The sequence below is a fragment of the Ruditapes philippinarum genome, unplaced genomic scaffold, assembly GCF_026571515.1.
Source record: "Ruditapes philippinarum isolate M1 unplaced genomic scaffold, ASM2657151v2 ctg4577_1_1_1_1, whole genome shotgun sequence".
Taxonomy (NCBI): domain Eukaryota; kingdom Metazoa; phylum Mollusca; class Bivalvia; order Venerida; family Veneridae; genus Ruditapes; species Ruditapes philippinarum.
Genome location: NW_026854935.1, coordinates 27,639 through 51,388, shown reverse-complemented (window position 1 = coordinate 51,388; position 23,750 = coordinate 27,639). Strand labels below are relative to the sequence as shown.

At 33.1% G+C, this 23,750-nt stretch overlaps 2 protein-coding genes across 3 annotated transcripts in view; one reads left to right on the top strand and one right to left on the bottom strand.

Annotated features, from left to right (window-relative positions):
• The window catches only part of LOC132741529 (ribonuclease 3-like), a 44,823-nt gene that overhangs the window by 15,650 nt on the left and 5,423 nt on the right, over positions 1–23,750 (bottom strand). For both annotated transcript variants that reach the window (XM_060729721.1, XM_060729720.1), the window contains exons 5-22: positions 21,868–23,325; positions 21,510–21,641; positions 21,140–21,322; positions 20,751–20,874; positions 19,682–19,856; positions 19,276–19,427; positions 18,895–18,975; positions 17,945–18,031; positions 17,452–17,538; positions 7,807–7,878; positions 6,899–7,046; positions 5,805–5,974; positions 4,662–4,792; positions 3,799–3,927; positions 2,842–2,920; positions 2,139–2,246; positions 1,578–1,716; positions 581–701 (exon numbers count right to left, since the gene is read on the bottom strand). In XM_060729721.1, coding sequence (XP_060585704.1) covers positions 581–701; positions 1,578–1,716; positions 2,139–2,246; positions 2,842–2,920; positions 3,799–3,927; positions 4,662–4,792; positions 5,805–5,974; positions 6,899–7,046; positions 7,807–7,878; positions 17,452–17,538; positions 17,945–18,031; positions 18,895–18,975; positions 19,276–19,427; positions 19,682–19,856; positions 20,751–20,874; positions 21,140–21,322; positions 21,510–21,641; positions 21,868–23,325 — 3,576 coding nt within the window. The remainder of the gene's footprint in view (positions 1–580; positions 702–1,577; positions 1,717–2,138; positions 2,247–2,841; positions 2,921–3,798; positions 3,928–4,661; positions 4,793–5,804; positions 5,975–6,898; positions 7,047–7,806; positions 7,879–17,451; positions 17,539–17,944; positions 18,032–18,894; positions 18,976–19,275; positions 19,428–19,681; positions 19,857–20,750; positions 20,875–21,139; positions 21,323–21,509; positions 21,642–21,867; positions 23,326–23,750) is intronic.
• LOC132741530 (uncharacterized) lies at positions 9,147–14,645 on the top strand. The gene is made up of 2 exons (XM_060729722.1): positions 9,147–9,803; positions 10,705–14,645. Exons 1-2 carry the CDS (start codon positions 9,460–9,462, stop codon positions 12,266–12,268), a joined length of 1,908 nt encoding a protein of 635 aa, XP_060585705.1. The 5' UTR covers positions 9,147–9,459; the 3' UTR covers positions 12,269–14,645.

Here is a 23,750-nt window from a genome sequence, read left to right as displayed (position 1 = left end):
CATGTGCCACAAGTTGAAAACTAAAAATCAACAAAGGGCCATAATTCTGTTAATTCTGTTAAATTTGGTCGCAGCAAAAATTTCTTCCTTAACTACCATCTACACATTAAGGTTGTTCATCCCTGGAAGTTTAAGCAAAATCTGCCATCCGGTTTAAGAGGAGTTGCGTTCACAAAATTTCTACATAGTAAATAGTGAAAAAGTCAACAAAGGGCCATAATTCTGTAAAATTTGGCCGCAGCAAAAATTCCTTCCTTTACTACCATCTACACATTAAGGTTGTTCATCCCTGGAAGTTTAAGCAAAATCTGCCATCCGGTTTAAGAGGAGTTGCGTTCACAAGATTTCGGGACATACGGACAAACCGACAAGTGCAACGCTATATGCTCCCACTCTGTGGGGGCATAACAACTCGTTATATTTCAGATTTACGTAGTTCATATCAAAACTGTTTATGGGTGTATTAAAATTAGACAAGTAAGGGATCTACGCATTAGTCATTTTGTACATAAAGGAGACAGAAGTTTGTATCCCATAAAACCCTGTATAAAATCAACTACACCATGAAGCAAGGTTCTACCTTGTAACAAACTCCACCACAGCATCACCCAGAAACTCCAGCCTCTCATTGTGTGGTATTTCGGATCTCTTCTCTTCCTTGTGACCCATCTTAGCCATTATTCTCAACAATATGTTCAGACCTGTTTATATAGAAATTGTAAAATTCTACTAAACATCTGCCATATTGTTAATCTACATGTGGACATTAGGAAAGAGTTTTTAAAAAGACTTCCAGCTTTCTACATAATCCATGATTATACTTATTTGCATTGTGTGTATAAATAAAATTTTATACATGTATCGTTAAACTCTTGCCATGTTAAATGTCTTAATAATATCTGTCATATGTTGCGGGTTCCCGAGGGACGGATATTTTGATCCGAACCGCAAACATATGTCAGATATTTTTTCTTGCATATTCTGCCATATTATTTCATATTTAAAATGGTTGACCTCAATATGATATATGTTCATGGAAATTAAAGTCATTTCATCCATAACTATTTTCTTTCAATAGCGTAAGAAATTACAACTTAATAGCAATGGCGAAATGACGTCATCCTATGCACATATTTCCCTTCTAAAACAACGTCATTTTAACGCTGTTCATTCATAAAGTGCACTAAAATGATGTTGTTGTTTGGCACGTGACTCATCTGGCACCCCCATGCCAGATGAAATTTCCGACATGGGTAAAACTCACGGAAAAGCCAGTTCGCTATGCAAGAATAAATAATCTTGTTCATCTTTCAAATCTGAACAAAACCATGCATCTTTTTTGAGGATAAAATTCTAAATAAGTACTGACTGAATAGCAAACAGTGCTGTGCCCTCTGCATCATGGGGTAGTGTTCATCAACCATTTCAGATATTTTAGATAACAAGTATTTAATGAAGGTGCATAAAATTAACGGTATTAAAGTACATAGGGCAGATAGTCCAGAAAAAAAAGAAGAAAAATAATATGCTTATTGCCGATCATAGAAATAACAAAATAGGCACATAAATTACTTCACCTCTTTTTCTCATGTGCTGTGTGACAGTTTTATGATCACCAAACTCGAGCTGTCGGAAACCACAGTTTGACAATGAGTTCCGACCATGATCTGGATTTGTTCCATAATTGATCTTGTATGAACTATGTGTCATAGCCAACTAAAATATAGTTAAAGTATGAGGGAAAATAATGAACCTGCATAAAAAGTATAAGTAAGTAGAAATATGTTTCATGTTATCAATTTGAATATGTAAATATCAATGAATTGCGGCAAAATAATGGAAAACTTTTACTTTATTGTGACAGATAATGGACAAATTTTAGATGACCTGTGAAAAATTATGAATTATATTTAGATCTTATAAACACCTGAGAAAAGTATCTTTAAATGAACATGATCATCTTTTAGCAAAGAAAGTAGAAATTTACTGTAAATGTAATTAACGACAGTATATGTATCAGTATTTGCTTTTTGTAGCAAATCTTTCACTATCTTTATTGTGTGATAAAATGCATAAAAAAAGGCATTTTTGTACTGCATAAAAGGATGATAAGCTATCAAAGTATTTGGGTTACATACCTGGAGAAGTGACCTGTCTTTAAACTGATAATTAATGGACCTCTCTAGTTCTGAGAGGCATTCATGGAATCTCAGATGTTCAAATAATACTGGTAATATCATGGCATGCTGAAACATGAGTATCATTTATTGAGGTTATTAATTCCAAAAAATATAAATTGAACAGCACACTATAAAGATCCTGGATGCCTCCATACAGGTAACATCACTTCCAGCATTCTAATGGTTTAATTAAGTTGGTACTATTTTCCCTATGTTTACAGGTTAAAGAGCTAGTCTGTTATTTCTTTAAAATGCTTTAATATTTTCTGTGAATAATGACAAGCTTTTTGCAAACATGTCATTATATTTTTATTTGCTTTTCTTCTAAAACTTTTACGCAACAATTATATTGTTAAATTATAAGCAATTATTACCTCCCCTGTCATTCCCAATACATGTATATCATTATGCTTAAGATAAGATAAAAATCTCCCATAATTCTATCATCTTCGTGAAAACTGATAAAAAATATTTTACATATTGGTGCTTAAATAATACTTTGCTTCATATGTACTAAACAATTTGACAATTCATGCAAATAAGCTGTTTATATTAATTTTTTTCATATTTTGTCAATTATATAGAATATTGACCCCTAAAATGGCTGCCACTTTTGGCAAGGGAGGTAAATATTGTAAAAATGTGGAACTATCTCTTTTACCTGACAAATGTCTGCTCTAATACCCGTCTTCAAAAATCCTTCACTAGATACTGCAATAGTTACTTCCCTTTTCATTGTGCTGAAACACATATTATCATGTGACCTTATTTATACCACTGGAAATATGTCAACCTTAAGAAACATCAACGTTTGATTGTTGAGATTAGGTTTTACATCACACCGACACAGTATAGGTCATATAGAGACGTTCCAGCTTTACTGGAGAAGGAAGACCTCAGGTGCCCTTCAGTGCATTAAACATTATCATAATGATCCTTATGAAGGTGCATGCACTGAGAAACATTTGCTGCATCATTTTCATGGTACATGTATTAAAAATACACATACTGAAAAGAGTTATTCCCTTTTATAAAGTGTTGGGTTTAAAGTCAAACCAACACTCTAATGATGATATGGTGACTTTCAAGCTTAACTGGTATAGGAAGAACACAGGTGCCTCTCCACCAGTCTTTCAGGCATAAACAGGCACCTTAGTGGAACTACCAACGTTCAGACAGCTGGCCAGAAAGCTTCCACACATGAAAGAATCCCAAGTTCCTGACTTAATTCAAACCAACAGTGGTGAAGAGGCAAGTGGTTCAAGTTAGCAACCTAAACCACTTGGCCATAGAGACTCCCTGATTCTTGCACAGCATCTACAACATACTTACTATCTTCACCCTCAAGTGTCCTACAAATATTTATTTCTTATTTCTACAATATAGCTTTTAAGATTCAAATCTTTTTCTCTCTCACTGATGAGGTCTGATTTTGTACTAAGGCAGGCCAATAATCCCAAATTTCAGATTATTTCATTGCATACTATACCAGTTACACGTTTACATTATAACTTTCACCTCCAACATTTCATCATAATCTAGAAAGAAATGTTTTTAGATGAACATAATCACAACTATATAGACCACAAATAATTCTCAGATACATATAATTCCATACCATTTCATTCTTATTTTCTCGAGATCTGCTTCAAGGTCATATAGTTTCTGTTTCTCATTATCCGGAACTTTAGCCCTACTATACAATAAATGTCTGAACTTCATGTACTCTCTCCATTTCTTCTTATACCTGTTTCAGAAATAAACACACAATAATCAATAAAAGGAAGCAGACAAGATAGGCCCTATTATATGTTACATCTAAGGAAAATTTGAGAAATTTGCATGCTCAATTAAATAGTGGCCAAGGTTGAGGATGTGAAGTTAAATAATAAAAATCTACAGAGCAAGTTTGAAAGTACAGAGTCTGATGATTGTTGACACTAAAGGCCTCGCATTTTTTCTCCTTAACCCTGACCCTCCTATATTTGTGTAATACACTTGCCATGCTTTCAATATGGAAAAGTCCGTTGGGTACATTGTAAAAGCAAACATGGATTTACTTTGATTAAAGTTTATTTTTCAACCTCAAGTACATGTACTTCCAATTGACGTCATTCACCTGTTATCTTTCTTATTTAAATATCATTAACATGTTTTAAATTACATGTCTTAATCATTTCAGAAAAATAGGAAATCATTTTGTCAAATTCATTATAATAAAGGTCGTCCATTGGAAGTACATGTACTTGAGGTTTAAACTGCCTTTTTTAAACAAGAAGTTAATACCCGGGTGGCAGTAAAAGGAATGTTTATAAAAAGCTTAATGCAGATTTGTTTTTTGCTTTTTTTACATAAAGGTGGTGTGTTAAGTCTACAAGACACCGTTTAGTTTGCATTGCATTTTTTTCCAAGTGAGCAAAGTTTAAATCGTGAAGTGGTAAATCATTACAGGCAGATATAGGAAGTGATATATAAACTTACACAGGGTCTCCGGCGTAGCTAAGCTGTGGTGGCCGTACACCATGATGTATAATAAAGGGAAGTTTTAACTCGCCATCTCCAGGTGTACAGCCTGACCTATCCAGTTGATCTATTCTAATAGAACTTGGTCTCTATAATGTAACAATTTGCTGTAGTAAATACATGCCTGTCATATAAATCAAACTTACCAACAAATATACACAGCTCCTGAGCTAGACTGGATTTATTAAAAACCAAATGTAATAATAAAACCTGACAAATTTCAATATAACCGGTCTAGTGTGTAGACTGTTGTGGACAGTCTAAATTTTCTCTTAACTTGCTGTATTTGTGTTAGAATTTTCCCTGCTTTGAATTTTGAATGGTCTATTCACAATTGTAAAGATTTCAGTATCAAAAAACAACAATTGAGCTTTACAAAAATTGAGCTACCAACAGAATAGAACCTGGTTAGATTGCACATATGTAGCATCTGTTACAGCAGTTATTACTCCAATATGAATAAATCAGTATATTATTATCTTATCTACAAACATATCAAGAAAGGCGTATCCTTGATTCTGATATTGATAATTAAGCCGCGTCACAACAAAACCAACATAATGGGTTTGCGACCAGCATCGATCCATACCAGCCTGCGCATCCGTGCAGTCTGATCAGGATCCATGCTGTTGCTATCAATTTCTCTACTTGTAATAGGGTTGGTAAGCGAACAGCATGAATCCTGATCAGACTCAAGGATGTGCACGCTGGTCAGCTGGATCCATGCTGGTCGCAAACCCATTATGTTGGTTTTGTCGTGGCACAGCTTATATTTTTATGGTTTGGTGGTGAAGTAAGAACAAGGTAGTCCTTAATGGCTCACCAGCAGATATGGTTTGAGGGATATTCATTGTTCATCAGACCAGAAACATTTGAGCAACTTTAATAAAAGGACTACCCAATGTTTGTTCTTGTTTAGTTTAATCACTATTAGGAGAAGATGTCATTTTAAGCTTATTTCTATTTTTAGCCTTGGTGGCATCCTTGTTCAAAAGACTACAGTAGTTAAAAGGCTTTTTAGTTATTTTACCACAATTTGTGAATTCGAAAAGTTTGCAGTTTTTCCCTAAATAAATAAAACAGAAAAAACAAACAATGTACCTTGCCAGGACAGGTAACTACCATATGTCTAAAGCTGTCCACATATTTGGTCCAGTTCTCATTGTCTAGATCATACATATTGAGTAACTCTGACGGTTCTAGTAATGACTTTGAGGATTTTAGCAGATATAAAAGCACATCATTCATTGATAACAACTCCTTGCCATTTTCTGAAAAACAAAAAAAAACTGACATTAACAACTACAACAATGATAAACATGGAAAATGTTAGAAAGCCTTTATAACTTGATTTAGTCATTAGATAATCAGCAGTCTATAATATTCTCTAGAACTTTTCTCATTTTTTCAAATATCAGTTAACCTTCTCCCTAAAAAACTAATTCTAAATGATTAAGTATAAAAATATAGAAGAATGACAATCAAGTTTTTTTTTAATCCTCAATTACTGTTTTGTGTCAATTTTCTTCATTTTTAGCCTGCTAGTGGTGACCATGCAACCAGCGCAGATCAAGATCAACTTCCACATTTTACATTTTTTGTAATTTTCCATAAAAGTGATTAATGGTTTTGTCCAGATTGAAAGTGTGACAAGTCCATTTATGATATTTAGTGTGATAAGGATTAATAAAGTTGCTGTTTATGAACCACCTATCCTTTGCCATAGTGGGTTCAAATCCCTCCAGAGACTTTGCTTATAAAATGAGCAGAAGCTATCCAGCCAGCTTACACAAGGTAAGTGGTTGTATTCAGGTAGAACCAGAAATAGCCAGAAATAATGCAAACTGAGGTCTTTCTTTACCAGTAAAGCTGGAAAATCACCATAATTTCCTTTACAGTAATATACATAAATCTTGCACCAAAAAACATGTTTCTTCCCAATAAATTTCTATTTCAGCCAAATTCATGTATCTGCAAACTAACTACCAAGGACTCAATCTAATTTGGCAGAATGGACTTGTTCTTTGAATTAGGAACTACTTTCTTAGTTTTAGGGAACTTTATAGTAATAACATGAGTATTAACTGTCTATTGGAAGAATCCACTTATCCAGTCTGAACACGCTCTAAACTGACAGTAAAAGCCTGTCTCTAGTATTACAAGCATACAAAAAATCTATAGCTCTAGAATTATACCTGGAAAAGGTCGTGCAAATCGTGGCATGACATGGAATCTCCTACAGTGACCTTCACCTCCAGGACCTCGCCAGTCAATGTCCACTAATTCAAGGATTTCATCAAATAAATATTCAGTAAACATGTCCAAACTCTGAACTGAAAAATTCTGTAAAAGAGAAAATTTATTATTACATTTTCTTTGTATTCAATTTAATGAATTCATAGAGGATATTCAAGTTTGTTCTGTAATTACAGGATTTATTTTCACTGAGTGATATGAAAATTATCATATTTCACCAGTGGCTACTGTCACAAGTAAAATATGATAATTTTATATATCACAAGATGAAATTTAATCCTGTATTTAAGGAAAAACTTAAATTTTCTATTTAATATACTCTTTTTTGGACTTACATGTACAATTCCTACGACTTCTCCTTGAATTTTGTGTATTGGCTAAATTAAGAAGAAAGGAGCACGGAAAGACACCAGCGAAAATATGGATAATATGTTTCACTGCAGTGAAAAATAAATTTTTACAGTACAACGGAAAATGAAAATACGCATTTTGTTTCATCAAAATTTCTCAGTATATTTCATTTATAAGTATATAATAAATTTGTTTATTTACATACATCTTTAAGAAAATAATACACTTCATTGCAGCTCACTAAAAGAACTGCATCTTTACATATTTGGTTTATACAGAATTTATTTTAGTTCGATTGTGTAGGAAGCTATAAGCTTAAAGACACACTTTTGAATTCGTTCACGAAACCAACCAGTACTGAGCAATAAGTGTAAAGTTTCTTGCTCAAGGAAATAAAGACTTGCCCCTGACAGGTTTTGAACCCATGCGGCTAGCAATCATTAGATTTCTAGTCCGATGTGTTTAAATATTTCCTAATACACTAAAATAATCTTACCTCCGGAACTTGTTCTTCTACAACATGTATTGTATAAATAATATTGAACCTGATCACCTGACATTCTGGTAACTGAAAATATACACAACATTATTACAGTAACAATCAGTATCTTTATCTGATTTCTTTGTGTTAAAATTGACATAAATATTTGCTTTTTCTTTTTCAGACAATGTTAAAACGTAAAGACTAATCTACAGAAATATGATAATTAAAAGATCTGCAATAAAACATAACCCTTTTTGACCTTCCTGGGTTACCATGGAAACTATGTGCGATTAGTGACAATACTATTGCCACCAGTACAGATCAAGATCATATGGCACATCCAAATTTTAAAATTTTCTCTAAAATTAATGAATTGGTTTAGTCCAGATTGAAGGATGGACAAGCTGTATTATGATGATATGATGATGATTTGATGATGATATGATGATGATTTGATGATGATATGATGATGATATGATGACGATTTGATGATGATATGATGATGATATGATATTTAAGGATATTTAGCTTGGTATGGGATAAATCATTTTGTACACAAAGTTATTGAAAATTCTGTCAACATAAATTTGGTATAAAAGGATGCATTATGCAGAGTTGATCAAGTTCTATTCAAGTTAAGAAAGTTGTATTTAACACACAAATTGCATGAAATTTAACATTTGCCTGGTCCCAAGTATTTTCTAGTCTATAAGGGGGCAGACTTCTTCCTGTTTTAAGTGCACTTTGAGATAACTTTGCTATGATTACAGAAACCAGTGATGCTGACCTTTGAACTTTTGACCTTAAAAAAGAGTGTGTTGACAGGTAGAACTCATTAACATGCATCCACATACTATTAGTTTAAATAATATTGTATGTTATAATAGATTGAAGTTATGGACCATAAACACAAAATCAAAATGGTAAATTAATACCTCCTCAAAACAGGGCTGAAAATTCATTCTCTAAATAAGGCAAACTTTGTGCAATTGTTCTTTTATTTTATTCTATCATTTTATATTTTTCAATTTTACTTCTTTTCAATTTAAATGTATATGTATATTGTGCAAAGATTTCACATGCAAGCACTCAATCATGACAGCTTTATATATTTTTATCATAAAGTTGTATTCATCTTGCAATTAAACAATAAATTGTGATTCAGAATAAACTAAAATGGGGAATATCTTGTCAGCTATAAATAGAAAATGAAGATGGGAAATACCAATTATGCTAAAAATAGCTATTGCTGATTCAGTATGTAAAGCACTAATGTACTAAAAATAGACCCTAGAAACAGGTAAATATTGGGGTAATCATGCATGTGTTTATAATAAATCTTTGATGTGGTTTAAATTTTACAGATTGAATTACAGAAAATATACTTTGTCATCTGACTATAATTTCAGGAAATGACGGTCAATAGCAGGTACTTCTTGTTCACCTTGACTGAAATTTACATGATTTAAGGAAAAGTCAATGTTATCTTTTGATGGAATGGAATAATTATTTTGACCTTTAAACTGCTGTTTAATTTTCATAACATTTAACATACTTTCGTCAGATAAGAGTTCTCTACATATGGAAAATTTGTCTGATAATATACTTATAGTATTATATACAATAATTTAATTGACATAATTTGAGGATTTTAATTTATTCAAAATGGAAACTGAAGAAAAGAAAGTTGACACGAAAAATTCTGCTGAGTCACACGATTTTCTATGCACAATGTGTAAACACAAACAGAAACATATAAAAGCAGACCTGTTTTGTGTTGAATGCATTGATCACTATTGTTCATCTTGTGTCAAAGTTCATGAAGACGTTCCATCCCTATTTGGACATACTATTCAAAATATACAGGAGTTACAGCAAAAATCAAGCACAGTACTTTCTGCGACACCATCAGAGAGATGTGAGAAGCACCCTCATAATTTAGTGGAAATGTACTGTCGAAGCCATGATACTGTCAGCTGTGCTGTATGTCTTACAGGTGTAAATCATAGGTAAAATTTTATCTATATATTTATATCAATATTATAAAGAATCCTGATATTTGATTGGTTAAATCTTGTAAGACTGACATTTGATTGGTTAAATCTTGTAAGACTGACATTTGATTGGTTAAATCTTACTTAACTGACATTTGATTGGTTAAAACTTGTTAGTCTGGAAAATGATTAGTTAAATCTTGATAAACTGACATATGATTGGTTAAATCTTGTTCACCTTAAATTTGATTGGTTAAATCTCGTTTGCCTGACTTGATTGGTTAACTTTTGTTGATCTGACATTAGATTGGTTAAAAAACAACAAATCTTATGAATGTTATAAAACAAACTTTCTATTTCCGTGCAGTTAGGGTTTTTTCCTTTTTAGTGCCACTTTAAAGGTAGGAATATAGAAAATTTTCATAATAAAACACTCAATAAATGAAGAATGTGCCTAGCAGAATATGATTCATTAAAATGAACCTTTCCACTGCTTTATAAACATAAAGTGGACTTGTCCTACTATGAACATGGAACTGTCCAATATTAAGAAAATCAAGAAATAACATTTAGTTAAATAAAGGTACCATCACTATGTGATTTATTCAACCTATAATTTCATATATGAATACATAATTTATATATGGTGTGTGACACTTGAAACTTATAGGCAAAGCCTAAGAGGGAAATAAAGAGAGAAATGTCCTCACTATTAATGCTAGCAATAATTGCTATGTTAAATGCAAGCAATGAGACAAAAGTAAATAGCTAGCATTTGAAATACTGTCAAATTCTAGCAATTATCATAACATACAATGCTAGCAATAAACACAATGTCAAATGCTTGCAATCACTTTCTTAAAGTAGTTTTTCAAAATTTTCAGAATACCAAACCGTTTATTGTTTAAAATTTCAGGTTGTGCCGAGATATTTTCTACATACCTGAGTTTGTCGAGAATAATGATGTTGCTTCATTGCAAGAAGGTTTTCAAACAAAGATAGAATCAGCCATAGCAACCATGGCAGAATGTCAAAATATAAATCAACATAAAATACAGGATCTCCAGGCAAAGAAAGAAAGATTACTGGAGAATATTGCACAATTTAGAAATGAAATCAACGCAAGACTTGATAAACTTCAAGACAAGACAGTTTCTGAAATTGAGGAAAAGATGGCAGCATTAACAGGGGAGCTTAATAAAAAGATAAGTAATCTAGAGGCAGATATAGCTAGAATGAAATCTGCCCAGAAGAAAATTGGTACTGCATCTACTAACAAGAGCCAGGCCTTTGTCAGTACTAAAATTGGATTAGAAGTTGCTGACAAGGCAAACTATATTGGAAATGAAGATAAAGACCTTGGTCATATGGAAGTTCCTGATTTTAGAGGTGATCAGAGAATCCTCTCTTTACTTAGAGAAATAGAAGATATGGGCATAGTGAGACCAATATATGCACAAGAAACTGATGCCAATAATGAAATCAACATGGCCGACAAATCTGCACCTGACAAATCTAACCATCCCAATGCTGATGTAACTATAGCTAATAAAGAGACTAAAGAGAGTAAAGAAACTATTGTACATTCTGAAAGTGAACATGCTGAGCAGTCTGGACAAGAATCCGCTGGAGGGAAAAAAGTTTTACAATTTCAGATCAAAGGCAAGAAGACAGTGTGTACTAAAGTAGATTCAGACTGTAAGAAGATAGACAGCCAAGGTATAGTAAGTTGCTGTTTCATGAAAAATGGGAAAATTGTACTTTGCGACTATGACAATAAGAAACTGAAAATGTTACACAGATCTACGTATGAGGTCACCAATCAGTTTGACCTTCCTGGTTTACCATGGCAACTATGTGCAATTAGTGACAATAGCATTGCAGTAAGCTTAGGTAAACTGAGAGAAATTCAGTATTTTTCGTTACAATATAACATCCAAAAATCAGGTTCCTTCAGCACAGATCATAACTGTTACGGCCTAGCTTACGCAAACGACAATTTGTATGTTTCTGACAGTGATACGTACATCTACATATATAGTGAGTTCGGAATAAAGCAAAAACAGGTTACAAATACCTTGCTTAAAAGCCCCAGCTTCATAAATAGTTGGTTAGATATTAGCTTAAAAAATCTAGCTGTTACTGATGACGGTTCAAGAATTTTCGTCACACACCCAACCAATGGGCTTATCATGCTAGACACTGAGGGAAAGGAAGTTCAACAATACAATGGCATTCAGTTACAGCATGCATATGGCTGTCACTATCTTAGTGGAAACAAAGGCCTTCTGGTTTGTGGAATGGAATCAAATAATATCTTGCTGTTTGGATCAGATGGAGAAATTATACAACAGGTGTTACGTTGGGATGGTGGACATGATTACAAACTTGTATGCTGTAACCAAGAGAGAACAAAGATGATCGTTTGCAGGGACGGGACATACTACATAGATATTTTTGATGTAAAGAAAGATACATAAACATAATGATAAGATAATGTTCTGTGCGGGTATTCTGTACATCATATTAAAGGTTTAATGAAAGTGTTTAACTTAATTTAACTATATTGTTGTATTTTTTAAAAAAAATTTTTGAGAATTGTTAATTGGTCCGCTTGTAGAGTGGCATGTGGATTAAAGGGACTCCACTCACGTTTATTGAAATGACGGAACTGGAAAAATTTTTCGAGATCAACGTTCCATTTGATGTTGGGTTAGATAAATAACTTGTGTGAAAAAAAATCAGATCATCAGCTCACTCTGTTTTCCAAGAATAATTATTCTAATATTTAAAAAATGACCAAAAATTGATAAGCGTTGCAACGCTTTTCACTCAAATTGTGCTAGGAATAGCACAAAATACGATTTTTTAATTCACTTTTGAGTAATTTCTAAATTATCTTTTGTATCTTTTTCTGGTTTTAATGCTCCTGCTATTTTATGTAAGAAATACAAATTTTATGTTTTTAGGCATTTGGACCTCATGGAATTCCTTTAATCGTTCAGAGGATCCATCATTGTTGTCCCAGGTCTAGTCACAATGAAAGCTGATTATATGATTGTATTCATTTGTGAACACCAGCTTTTCTATTTTCACCCGTGACTTCACCACTCGTGAAAATTTTGCATCTGGTGTTCACTCAGTGAAATATATTTCAATCTTACATGTAAAACAAATAAATTTTCTTTTTATTTCATGCTTTTTAAGTGATTTTAAGTATTTTTTTACTGATTTTGCCGCGTAATGTTTTGAATTCTCCTTAATAATGTCATCACATCATGACGTCACATCATCAATTTTGAAACATAGTTCTGTTAAATTTCTCTAATTTTGTTACATTTTCCACATAATGTATGATGACATTGACTTTGTTTTTCTTAAAAAGCAAAATTTGCGTAGGACCGCATTAATTTTTGCCTGTTATTCCATTTTATGATATTCTTTTCATCCGCATTCAGATATAGTCTGGCTACTGGCATGAGATTACAGAAAAAGTACCCGTATTTTTCATTTAATCTTTACTTGCATTCTTCAAAAATTGATATCAAATCAAGCAGATGCATAAACGAGATAAAATCTAAGTGTCAATTCGGCAGTACGTATACAATGTTACATTTTAAATCATGTTCACCTGTGCGTAGTCAAAACTAGACCTTGTTAACTTTGGGGGATTCAGTCCTTGCGGGCATGCGCAAAAATACTTACATGTGAGGCCTGTTAAAGGGTTTTCCACTAATACCATCCGGGGAACAGACAAGTGGGCAATGTGATGAAAACCTGTTTTATTATCAGACTTTTACTTATATCACTATATTAAATAACTTTATGGGTTAAATGAGTAAAATGTTATGTAACAAGCAAGCCATTGCATGTGATTACATCGGGGTACTAGTATCGGGTAATAGAAACCAGCATCTAAGTCCACGCTCTATACCCTTAATAACATCAATCTAGCTCTGGGAAAATGGTCTCTTCAACAATTATAAATGGAAAATAGGCCTGATATGACAACATGGTATAATTATAATGGGTTATATTTTATGTACGGGAACTACTTCTCTTCATACAAAATAATGGATAATTTGGTACCCCATATGAGGCCTCATAAGTAAGGGTTTTTCTATGTATAGAACATGATGGAATTTCCATAATTTGTGTGACGAGCTGAATATTGATGTGTAACATTCAATTTTTTGGTGAGTGAGCGTAATAAAAAATAATTTTTAGGTAACTATGATTTTTGTATGGGAACTGCTCGCATGCCAGTACAGTGAAAATTATATTTTATAACTTTCACTAGAGGGTTATAAGAATATAATCATCTGATATATTACAGTAAAACACTGGAAAGCATGAAATAATTTCCAATTTTACACAATAACTCTTATAACATCTAAACAGATGGTCTTTATCAAGATAATCTATGCTTCACTTTATGCATTTAATGAATCAGAAAGCAAACAACCTTGAACAAGTACTGATTCATAATATTTATATTTATTGCATTTATAGAAATAAAGACATATTCTTTACATTTTAAAAACATGTATCAAATACAATATATTATAAGTTCAATACTGTTATGTAACTTTTTATTCAAGAGCATGAATTTTAAAGTTTGAATAAAAATTGTCATCTTATAATTGTTTTATTTTTCTGGTCTTTCGTGATAACTCATTCAAAACGTGTAGAAGCTTGAATACTGCTTCAGCTTGTGCAAAAGGGTAAAGACAAACAGAATAATTTTTTTTCTGAACTTTTCAGTACTTTTCCAAAAATTATCACACAAAAAAATAACAAATATTTCAATTTTAACACTCTTTGTGATTTTGTCACTATACACATAGAAGAAACAAGAGCCACTGCCAGGCGGGGGCAACACTCTACTTTTTCAATTACTTTTTCTAAAAGCAAACAAAGAAATGCTTGAACAAATCTTAACATTTCCTTTTTATAATTTTAATAGATCTGTCTTGTCACATTAGTTTTGTCAAAGTATGAATCCTTGCCATAAATAAATGACAATGTTAAGAAAATATTATCATATATAAATGCATAAGAAAAAAAAAGTTGAGCTAAAGAAATGATGTGAAACTGCCAATAAACACTGGTTAGGGACTGCATGTATATGCTGCTGTATTTTTTAGTCTTTTTAAGGCAACAAAAATAACACATTTTTATTGATATTTGCTGTTCTTATTATGTTTTCTTTCACATGATGCTAAAATTACATCTCACATTCACTAAAGCCACAGGTTTAATTCATATCAGTTGATAAAATTTTTTTTAAAGACATATCAGTGCCAACTCATAAGCAGCTTAAATAGGTCATCTTAAGTATGTAACTCATTCATAAAGGCGCCAGAATGAAGTCATTTTAAACTGACATGGGTGGGGGTTTGAAGAATAATTAATAAAGCCCATATGACATATAAACACAATACAAACCAGCCTAATGCCCAATTTTAAATTATTGAAAACTGGACAATATAATTCTTGAACAATAAAGTGAAACTTTTTTCGGCAGCTAAAGTAATCTATGCTTGAAAAAATAGCATTAGTTATCTCCCTTATTTTGTCTTGTTAGAGTCTAACAGTTGTTTATCAGCTATTTAACACCGGTTTTGTCATTTTGATGCAAAAAAATTCAACCACTCAGGTCCATGGCTGAGACCAACAAACAATAAAGACCACAGTGGCATTTGTTTGATGTGTCAGATATACAATTGACTCGTATATTAAGCTATCTGTTATCACAGATGTTGTTATAACCGGATCTAAATATTTTTAAGTAAATACAAGAGGGCCATGATGGCCCTGAGGTCGCTCACCTGTACAAAGACACCCGGAGCGGGGCCAGTTTAAACCCCAGGGCTTTTATTTGAACAAACTTGGAAGACACCCATTAGAAGATGTTTCACAATGTTAAGTTTTAACTACACACATGAAAAACAATGATCTACTCCCCCAGCCCGTCAGGGCCAATTTTAATCCAGGGGCTTTTATTTGAACAAACTTGGTAGACACCAATAAGAAGATGTTCCATGCTAAACATCTAAGCTCTAGCTCATCAGGTTTTTTAAAAGAAGTTTTTTTAAGTTTTTACTGTACACATATAGTTAAAAACAATGACACCCCTGGGGCGGGGCCAGTTTTGACCCCAGGGCTTTTTTGAACAAACTTTGTAGACACTTACTAGAAGATGTTTCATGCTTTATATCTAAACTCTAGCTATCTGGTTTTTTTCAAAGAAGATTTTAAAGTTTTTGCTATACACATATAAGGAAAATCAATGACACCCGTGGCGGGGCCAATTTTGACCCCAGAGCTTTTATTTGAACAAACTTTTTAGACACTCACTAGAAGATGTTTCATGCTTAATATCTAAACTCCAGCAATTTGGGTTTTTTCAAAAAAGATTTTTTAAGTTTTTGCTTTACACATATAAAGAAAATCAATGACCCCCGGGGCGGGGCCAAGTTTGACCCCAGGGCTTTTATTTGAACAAACTTGGTAGATACTCATTAGAAGATGTTTCATGCTAAATATCTTAGCTCTAGCTCTTTGGGTTCTTTAAAAGAAGATTTTTTAAGTTTTTACTATATGCATATAGGGAAAATCAAAGACCCGCTGGGACGGGGCCAATTTTGACCCCAGGGCTTTTATTTGAACAAACTTGGTAGACACTCACTAGAAGATGTTTCATGCTTAATATCTAAACTCTAGCTATTTGGGTTTTTTCAAAGAAGATTTTTAGTTTTTGCTATACACATATAAGGAAAATCAATGACACCCGGGGCGGGGCCAATTTTGACCCCATGGCTTTTATTTGTTTAGTTTTTAATATATGCATATAGGGAAAATCAAAGACCCGCTAAGGCGGGGCCAATTTTGACCCCAGGGCTTTTATTTGAACAAACTTGGTAGACACTCATTAGAAGATGTTTCATGCTAAATATCTTGGCTCTAGTTCTTTGGGTTCTTTAAAAGAAGATTTTTAAGTTTTTACTTTATGCATATAGGGAAAATCAATGACCCCCTGGGGCAGGGCCAATTTTGACCCCAGGGCTTTTATTTGAACAAACTTGGTAGACACTCATTAGAAGATGTTTCATGCCAAATATCTAAGCTCTAGCTCTTGAGGTTTTTTAAAAGAAGATTTTTTAAGTTTTTCCTATTGGTTGCCATGGCAACCAGAGTTTTTAATGGAATTTAAATTTTTGAACAAGTTTGAAAGGGGTCCATCTAAGGATCATTTCTGTAAAGTTTGGTTGCAATTGGCCATGTGGTTTAGGAGGAGATGTTGTTTGAAAAGTTTGACGCCATTTTTTGAAGGACGCACGACGCACACCGCACGACGCACACCGCACGACGGACGCAGAGTGATGACAAAAGCTCACCCTTGAGCACTTTGTGCTCAGGTGAGCTAATAAAAAAGAATCAGAACAATACAAATATGTTGGTATGCTGCAAACATCAATATATTCAAGTGTTATTTAGAACAAGTAATACTGTAGTTATGTTACTATGTATATAGCTGTGGTTACAACTAGTGATCTCAGTTGGAATCAAACCAACATCAAAGAAACATCTTAGTCACTAAGAAACCTATCCTTTCTAGACATGTATATAACCCAGATGTAGAGAAATGTAAATAACTCACCTTTGGTATGGGTTTATGAGAGAATAATGAGAAGCCTTCAAACAGATATTCATGTCCATCAAACATGACTACAGTTGGTTGACTTATCTGTAATAGACAGGTATCAAACATTCAGTTTTAACAACTTAAATTTTTTATCATTAAAATACCAAAAAAACTAAACAAGAGCTGTTAGTAGGACAGCACGCTTGACTATTCTGAGTGCTTGATATTTAAATAGCGTTGATGAGGTGTTATTAAAACTTTGCTGGAATAGTCGAGCTTAAAATAGGAAATAAAACTGAAAAGCAAATTAACTTGTCCCTATTTTGTGTTTTCTCGGTATGTAATTTTTGTAAATAATTCTAAATTCCACCAAATAAAATTGTAAAAGTAAAGAATAGAATACAAAGAAAACCATTTTAATTTTTCCAAGGAAATTATACAACCACAATAATAAGAATGCACGATTATCATCTTAAAATAAATAGATAAAGCAGTAATAAACACTTACAATAAAGTTTTTTGCAGGAGACACTGTTATACGATAATGGTACAGTTTATCTAGGTTGTTACTGTTCACATCACATAGCGGTAAAGGCTGAAAAATACAATATTTTATCAGTTACCACAAAATCATTATTATTCGTGAGAAACTAATTTTTGTGTTTTTCGTAGAAAGGTCAATCCACAAATTGAAGATCCGATGAAACTTCATTTTATCTGCTGTAAGAATATTTTGCATCACATTATTTAGATTTTACCTTTTCTAAAAAACAACAACAACAAAACAGTCCACGAATTTAAGTACCCATGAATGATAATATTCTTTGTGTCAAAACCACGAAATTTCATGTACACAAAACTAGGTGGATTCACAATATTAGCTTGTTCATGGGAATTTATAAAAAACAATTTTGTTATGATTTTAAGGCACACAAACACTATAATGTTCCTATGGAAACTTCCAAGCTTAACAGGTGGAAGAAGATTTTGGGGGTACTCTTCTGTGCATTATTTCAGGAATGACCAGGAGTAGACTCCGAGAAGCAATTTCGAGAAGCTAGATAGTTAGCTTGCTCTCATATAAGAACCCCAAATTTGCTGACTGTGCTAGAGGCTTCCAGTTGATGACCTTAACCATTCTGCCACTGAGGCTTCTAACAAAAACTTAAAATAACTTTGTACAATTGCTTAGCAATTAATGTAACACTAGTATGCCCTAAGTCTCTAATAAAACCTAATTCAAAGGATTAACAAAAATATATCAATGACTTGTAATCTTTAGAAAATAAAACATAATTTTAAAAGGGATGGCTTTCTTACTTAAATATTTGATCATATATCATATGTATCATATTTGTAAACATCAAAAGAGGTACAAATGGTTATCTAAATTACTAAACAGTCATTCAAAAGGCATTAAGAAAAACAGTATATTAGGGAAGGACAAGAAAGCATTACCTTTTCACCGGGATAGATGCTGTGACGTATACCAAACTTCCTAGCCTTGTTACTGCAGCGACATAACGGACCATAATTCAACTGTGAAAACAAAAATCATAAATTTAAATTGGGTCATTTTGCATATTATACATAAATGTATTCAAAAACTATTCTATAATGACAGTAAAACATGTATTACAATTATTTTGACAATGTAGTCTTTCTATTATAACACTTGAATAGTTAAATCTTTTTGTCACATATTACATATTAATTGGAGGCCATAAATTATTTCCCTCCGTGTTACTTACAATATAAAATCTGATATTTTTGTGAGGCAAACAATTTTGTTAATAAAGTTTTGATATATCTGAAAGTCTATTTTGCATTGGTTTCTACCTCATTTGGGTCGTTGTACCAAATCTCATTATGTAACCTATATGGGTTCTTTTGTTTAAATTTCATTTCTTCCATCCACCACTCTTCCGAGTCTGACTCTGATTCGGACGATGATGATGACGATGATGATGAACTACAGTCACTTTCCTCTCCTGTTACGAAAAAAAATATGTCCGCTTCAGAAACCAAATAATAATAAATGAATAAAATAAAATTCCTGTATGTTTGAATCCCTCTATAATAGGTAATTCTAAGAAATTGGCAATAGAGTCTATATGAATTATATTAGAATATTTCTGATTTGAATTATATCTTTATATTTCTGATTTCAGTTTTAGTACCTATCTTTATTTCTCATGAAGTATTACTTTAAAAAATTTCAATGCATATTTATGTATTTTCTTACCACAGTGACCACAATGATGAGTATGGCCTTTACACTGATTTTTCCAGTTTGGTTTGGGTAATTCACGCTCGTAAGGTTCCTGTAAAGCTCTCACCATAGCTGCCCTTTGTACAAGTTCATGGTCAAACCGCTGTTCAAGGTCACGCATGCGTTTTGTTGTCACCATATTACCAGTCTACCAGAATAATTAAACAAATTTCTTTGTTTCAGTATGATTTTCAAATTAGCTTAGGTATATAATATACAAACTTGAATACAATGAGATTAGAGGTCATAGTGAATTTCAATAATTAAAAACTTAACAGTGTAAAAGATTTTGTAAAACGCAGTAGCATGGTGGTTTAGGTGCCTTGCCTCCCAGCTTTAGGCATACAGGTTTGAAACTGACTCTGGACATAACCATGTCTCCACATATTACACCAGTGTTATGTATAGGCAGCAAACAAAAATAGTATTTATGTTATTATAATAAAATTGAGAATAAAGACATTGTTTTAACTTAACACTCATAATTTTGTAGATTAATTTTTTTTTCTACAAATACCATGGTATTTTCTATGGTTCAAGGGGCAACCCTCTTTATACCTTTAAAATAAGTGTTAACAAATGTACATAAACAGTATATACATATCAACAAACATTTTTATCACTCAGATTAAATGGCAGTGTTGGAGGCATGCAATACAATTAATTTTAATACATTTGGCAAAATTCTAGTTTAATGTACAGACCCCCTAAAGCCAGCACATGTCTATATAATGCTGTTAACAACAACTAATGCATGTATTGATTGTCACTGTCTGGTTTTTATCTCTATTTAACACTCATTTTGGTCATATCTTGGTGGTCAATCCAGCTTAATGGCTTTTCTGGAATAATCAATTTCTCCCCGAGTGACTGACTTCATATCCAACATTCTGACTCAGCTTTGCCTCTCATGGTGAACCACTGACCTCTGAATAACTACTCCTGCTGTCCCTAGCTAAGCGTGATGACAAGTATTGACTATGACACAAAAAATTACAAAAAAAATATACATATCAAAGTAGACAACTGAATGGCTACATACCTTAGGATCTTTGGTGAAGTAGAGATCAGCAGGTGAACATCTTACCCAGGCTGCTATACGATTACTGTCATTATCATTGTCATCTTTTAATACAGGGCTTCCACTTCTTATACATTTTGTTACACTGAAATAGAAAAATAGACAACTATTTACATAGTTTATAATGAAATATACTAATATTTACATAGAAATAGAGGGATATTAATTTCTATTCCAACGGCTTCTCAATTAAAAGATTTTGATTTTGTACACACAACAAGTAATTTTCAGAAGATAGTTTTTTCATACATTTTTTTCATTTTTTCTGGAGGGAAGAATTCATTCAACTGGTTCTTCAGCATTGAAGGTGCAACATACTAAATTAAATACAGATTATCATATTTCTATACCTGACATCATTTGGTCCTGGTTCCCAAACTTTTTTTCTCTTCTTTTCTGGTTCTTCATTCTCATTGGAGACTCTTTCTCGTTTCACCCTAACTTCCTGTTTAGCTTGTGAACTTGACCTTGACCTGTTGTTGTTTTGCTTACCATATGACCTCTCTTGTGACCGTTTAACTACATTTGGTTTTCTGAAAGGGAAGAAACAGACAAAATTCAAGTTTTATGAAGCAAAAATAAATTATCTTTTTTCTTCAAAATTCAAAAATAAATTGTTACCTTAGTGCAGTAATGTGTTAAGTCCTTCTAAATGTAATAAGAGTTAATCAGTTATTACACTAAGGTGAAATGTCAAAAGTATCATTTCTGCAAGCTTACCTATCTGTCCTAGAATTTGACCTTTGCCCTTGGAATGTTGAACCTCTTTGACCCACATCTGCAGCAACTTTATTAACTTTATCTTCTTTTAACACAGCACCTGTTCTTCCTGAGCTAACAGGCCTTTCATCTCTATAAATTTACACAGAAGAATAATAAGCATTAATAAACAAAAACATTCTTAACATTATAACAAAACAATCTTGCGCAATACTAGTAAAAGTCCAATATTTCTAGTGTATGAATTAACAAAGCCTCTACATGTACTTGTTTTCTATATTTTCTATTTGGCATTGCTAGATAATTTTATTTTAACTGTAAAACCTGTATCTTTAACAATACAGATATATGATCATACCTTGAAGGTTCATCTTTATCCTCCAACAACAATGCCCCGGTGCGTCCTCTTTGTGCATCCACTGGTTCTCCGGATACCCTGCCTCCACCTGCCTCCCCTCTCCTCTTCTGTTCTTCACTTCTACCAGGCATCCTGCCTTTTCCAAAACCCTTAGCCCTTTCAAATCCATCATCCTTTCTAGAATCTTCAGACTCCCTTCTATTATTCCTTTGTCCTTCTCCAATATAGGCAGCTTCTTTTGTAGAAAGATCCTGATTTCTATTAATATTTTCAGTATTTCTCCCATCTCGCTTATCATTTCCTTTACCTCTTTCGTGACTTCTTCTATTTCTATCAAAATGTGTATCTCTTTCCAAATTTCTTTCTCTTTCAGTATGTTCTCTATGTGACTCATGACTTCTAAATTCCTGTCTGTTGTTAACAGGTTTGGATATGTGATTACCATGGTCTCTTCTGTCTTCTTTCAATCTTGCATGGCCTCTATTGTCCTCCCTATCATCTAGAAGGATTGCATGACCTCTATTTTCATTTCTGTCTTCAATGAGTCTTGCACCACGATGTCCACTGTTATTTCTTTTATCATATTTTTTATCCAGTTCCTCACCATCTTCCAGTAAAACTGTCCCTCGTCGACTAGGAGGCTCTCGATCTTCTATCAAAATTGCCCCATCATCACGGTCCTCAATTAGCACAGCGCCTGTCTGACCTCTTCTTCCACGACCCCTCTCAAACCTAGATTCCCTTCTTTCAATACTACTATGTCTTATCTCATCATCAAATCTTGAATATTTATCCGTTCTTGTATTACCTCTAGTATCTGCTGGAACAGCATATTTGTAAGCATCAAACTCATCGGGAAATTCTTCATAATCTAAACTCCGACGAAACTCATCATCCTCTCTTATAAGATCATCTACTGTTGAATAACTGTCATACCCTTTTCTGTCATCTCTAGAACTATGTCTATCGTCTCTCCTCCATTGCCCATCATCTCTATGTCTACTAGATCTTTCCTCCATTTCTCTATGCCTACCATCTCTTCTGTCTTCTACCCTGTCTCCTCTATATCTGTCAGACCTACTACTTCCTCGATCTCTGCTATGTCTTGTTTCTTTATCATATCTGTCTTCATATCTTCTTTCATGTCTACCAGCATCCATATTCTGATTCTCTGAATAAGTTGTTTCATATGGACCATCGTCATATATTTCCCCATCTTCAACATCATGATCAGGACCTTCTAATTTATCTTGACCTCTTCCATAGTCACTATCTCTATCCTCCATTAGTATAGCACCCTCCCTGTCTTCAATAAGGACAGCACCACTTTCACTTCTGCTTTCATATCTAACGCCAACTGGTTCATCTAAATCATCGTCGGTTCTAGGAGAACGTCTATGTCTGTGATCTCTTCTTGATTTTGAACTCTTATCATTGTGACTCTTGTCACTTCTGTGTCTGAAAGTGAATAACCACAGGTATTATACATGTTTGTTGGGCAATGCAGGTGCAGATTAGTAGTAGTAAGATCATGTAACAATAGCAAGTACATCATAGAGATAAATGCAATTGATTAGAATGCACACAAGCCAGGCACACAAATATATAGTATTGAATTTAAAAGTCTAGCTCTCTTGTTGTTTTTTTTGCAACTTGTTACAACTGAGAAAATATGATAATGCATGCTGTGACCTACAACTCATTATAAAAACAATAATATTGTATACTGTGTTTCATTAACCTGTACACTGTTATCACAGTTGGAAACTTCAGACTATCCAAATGGGAGAAAAAAGAAATTGAATTTAACACAGATGATGAAAAATCTAAAAGTGATTCTTATTAATTACATCCTTAAATCACACTAAAACTTTTAACTAGTG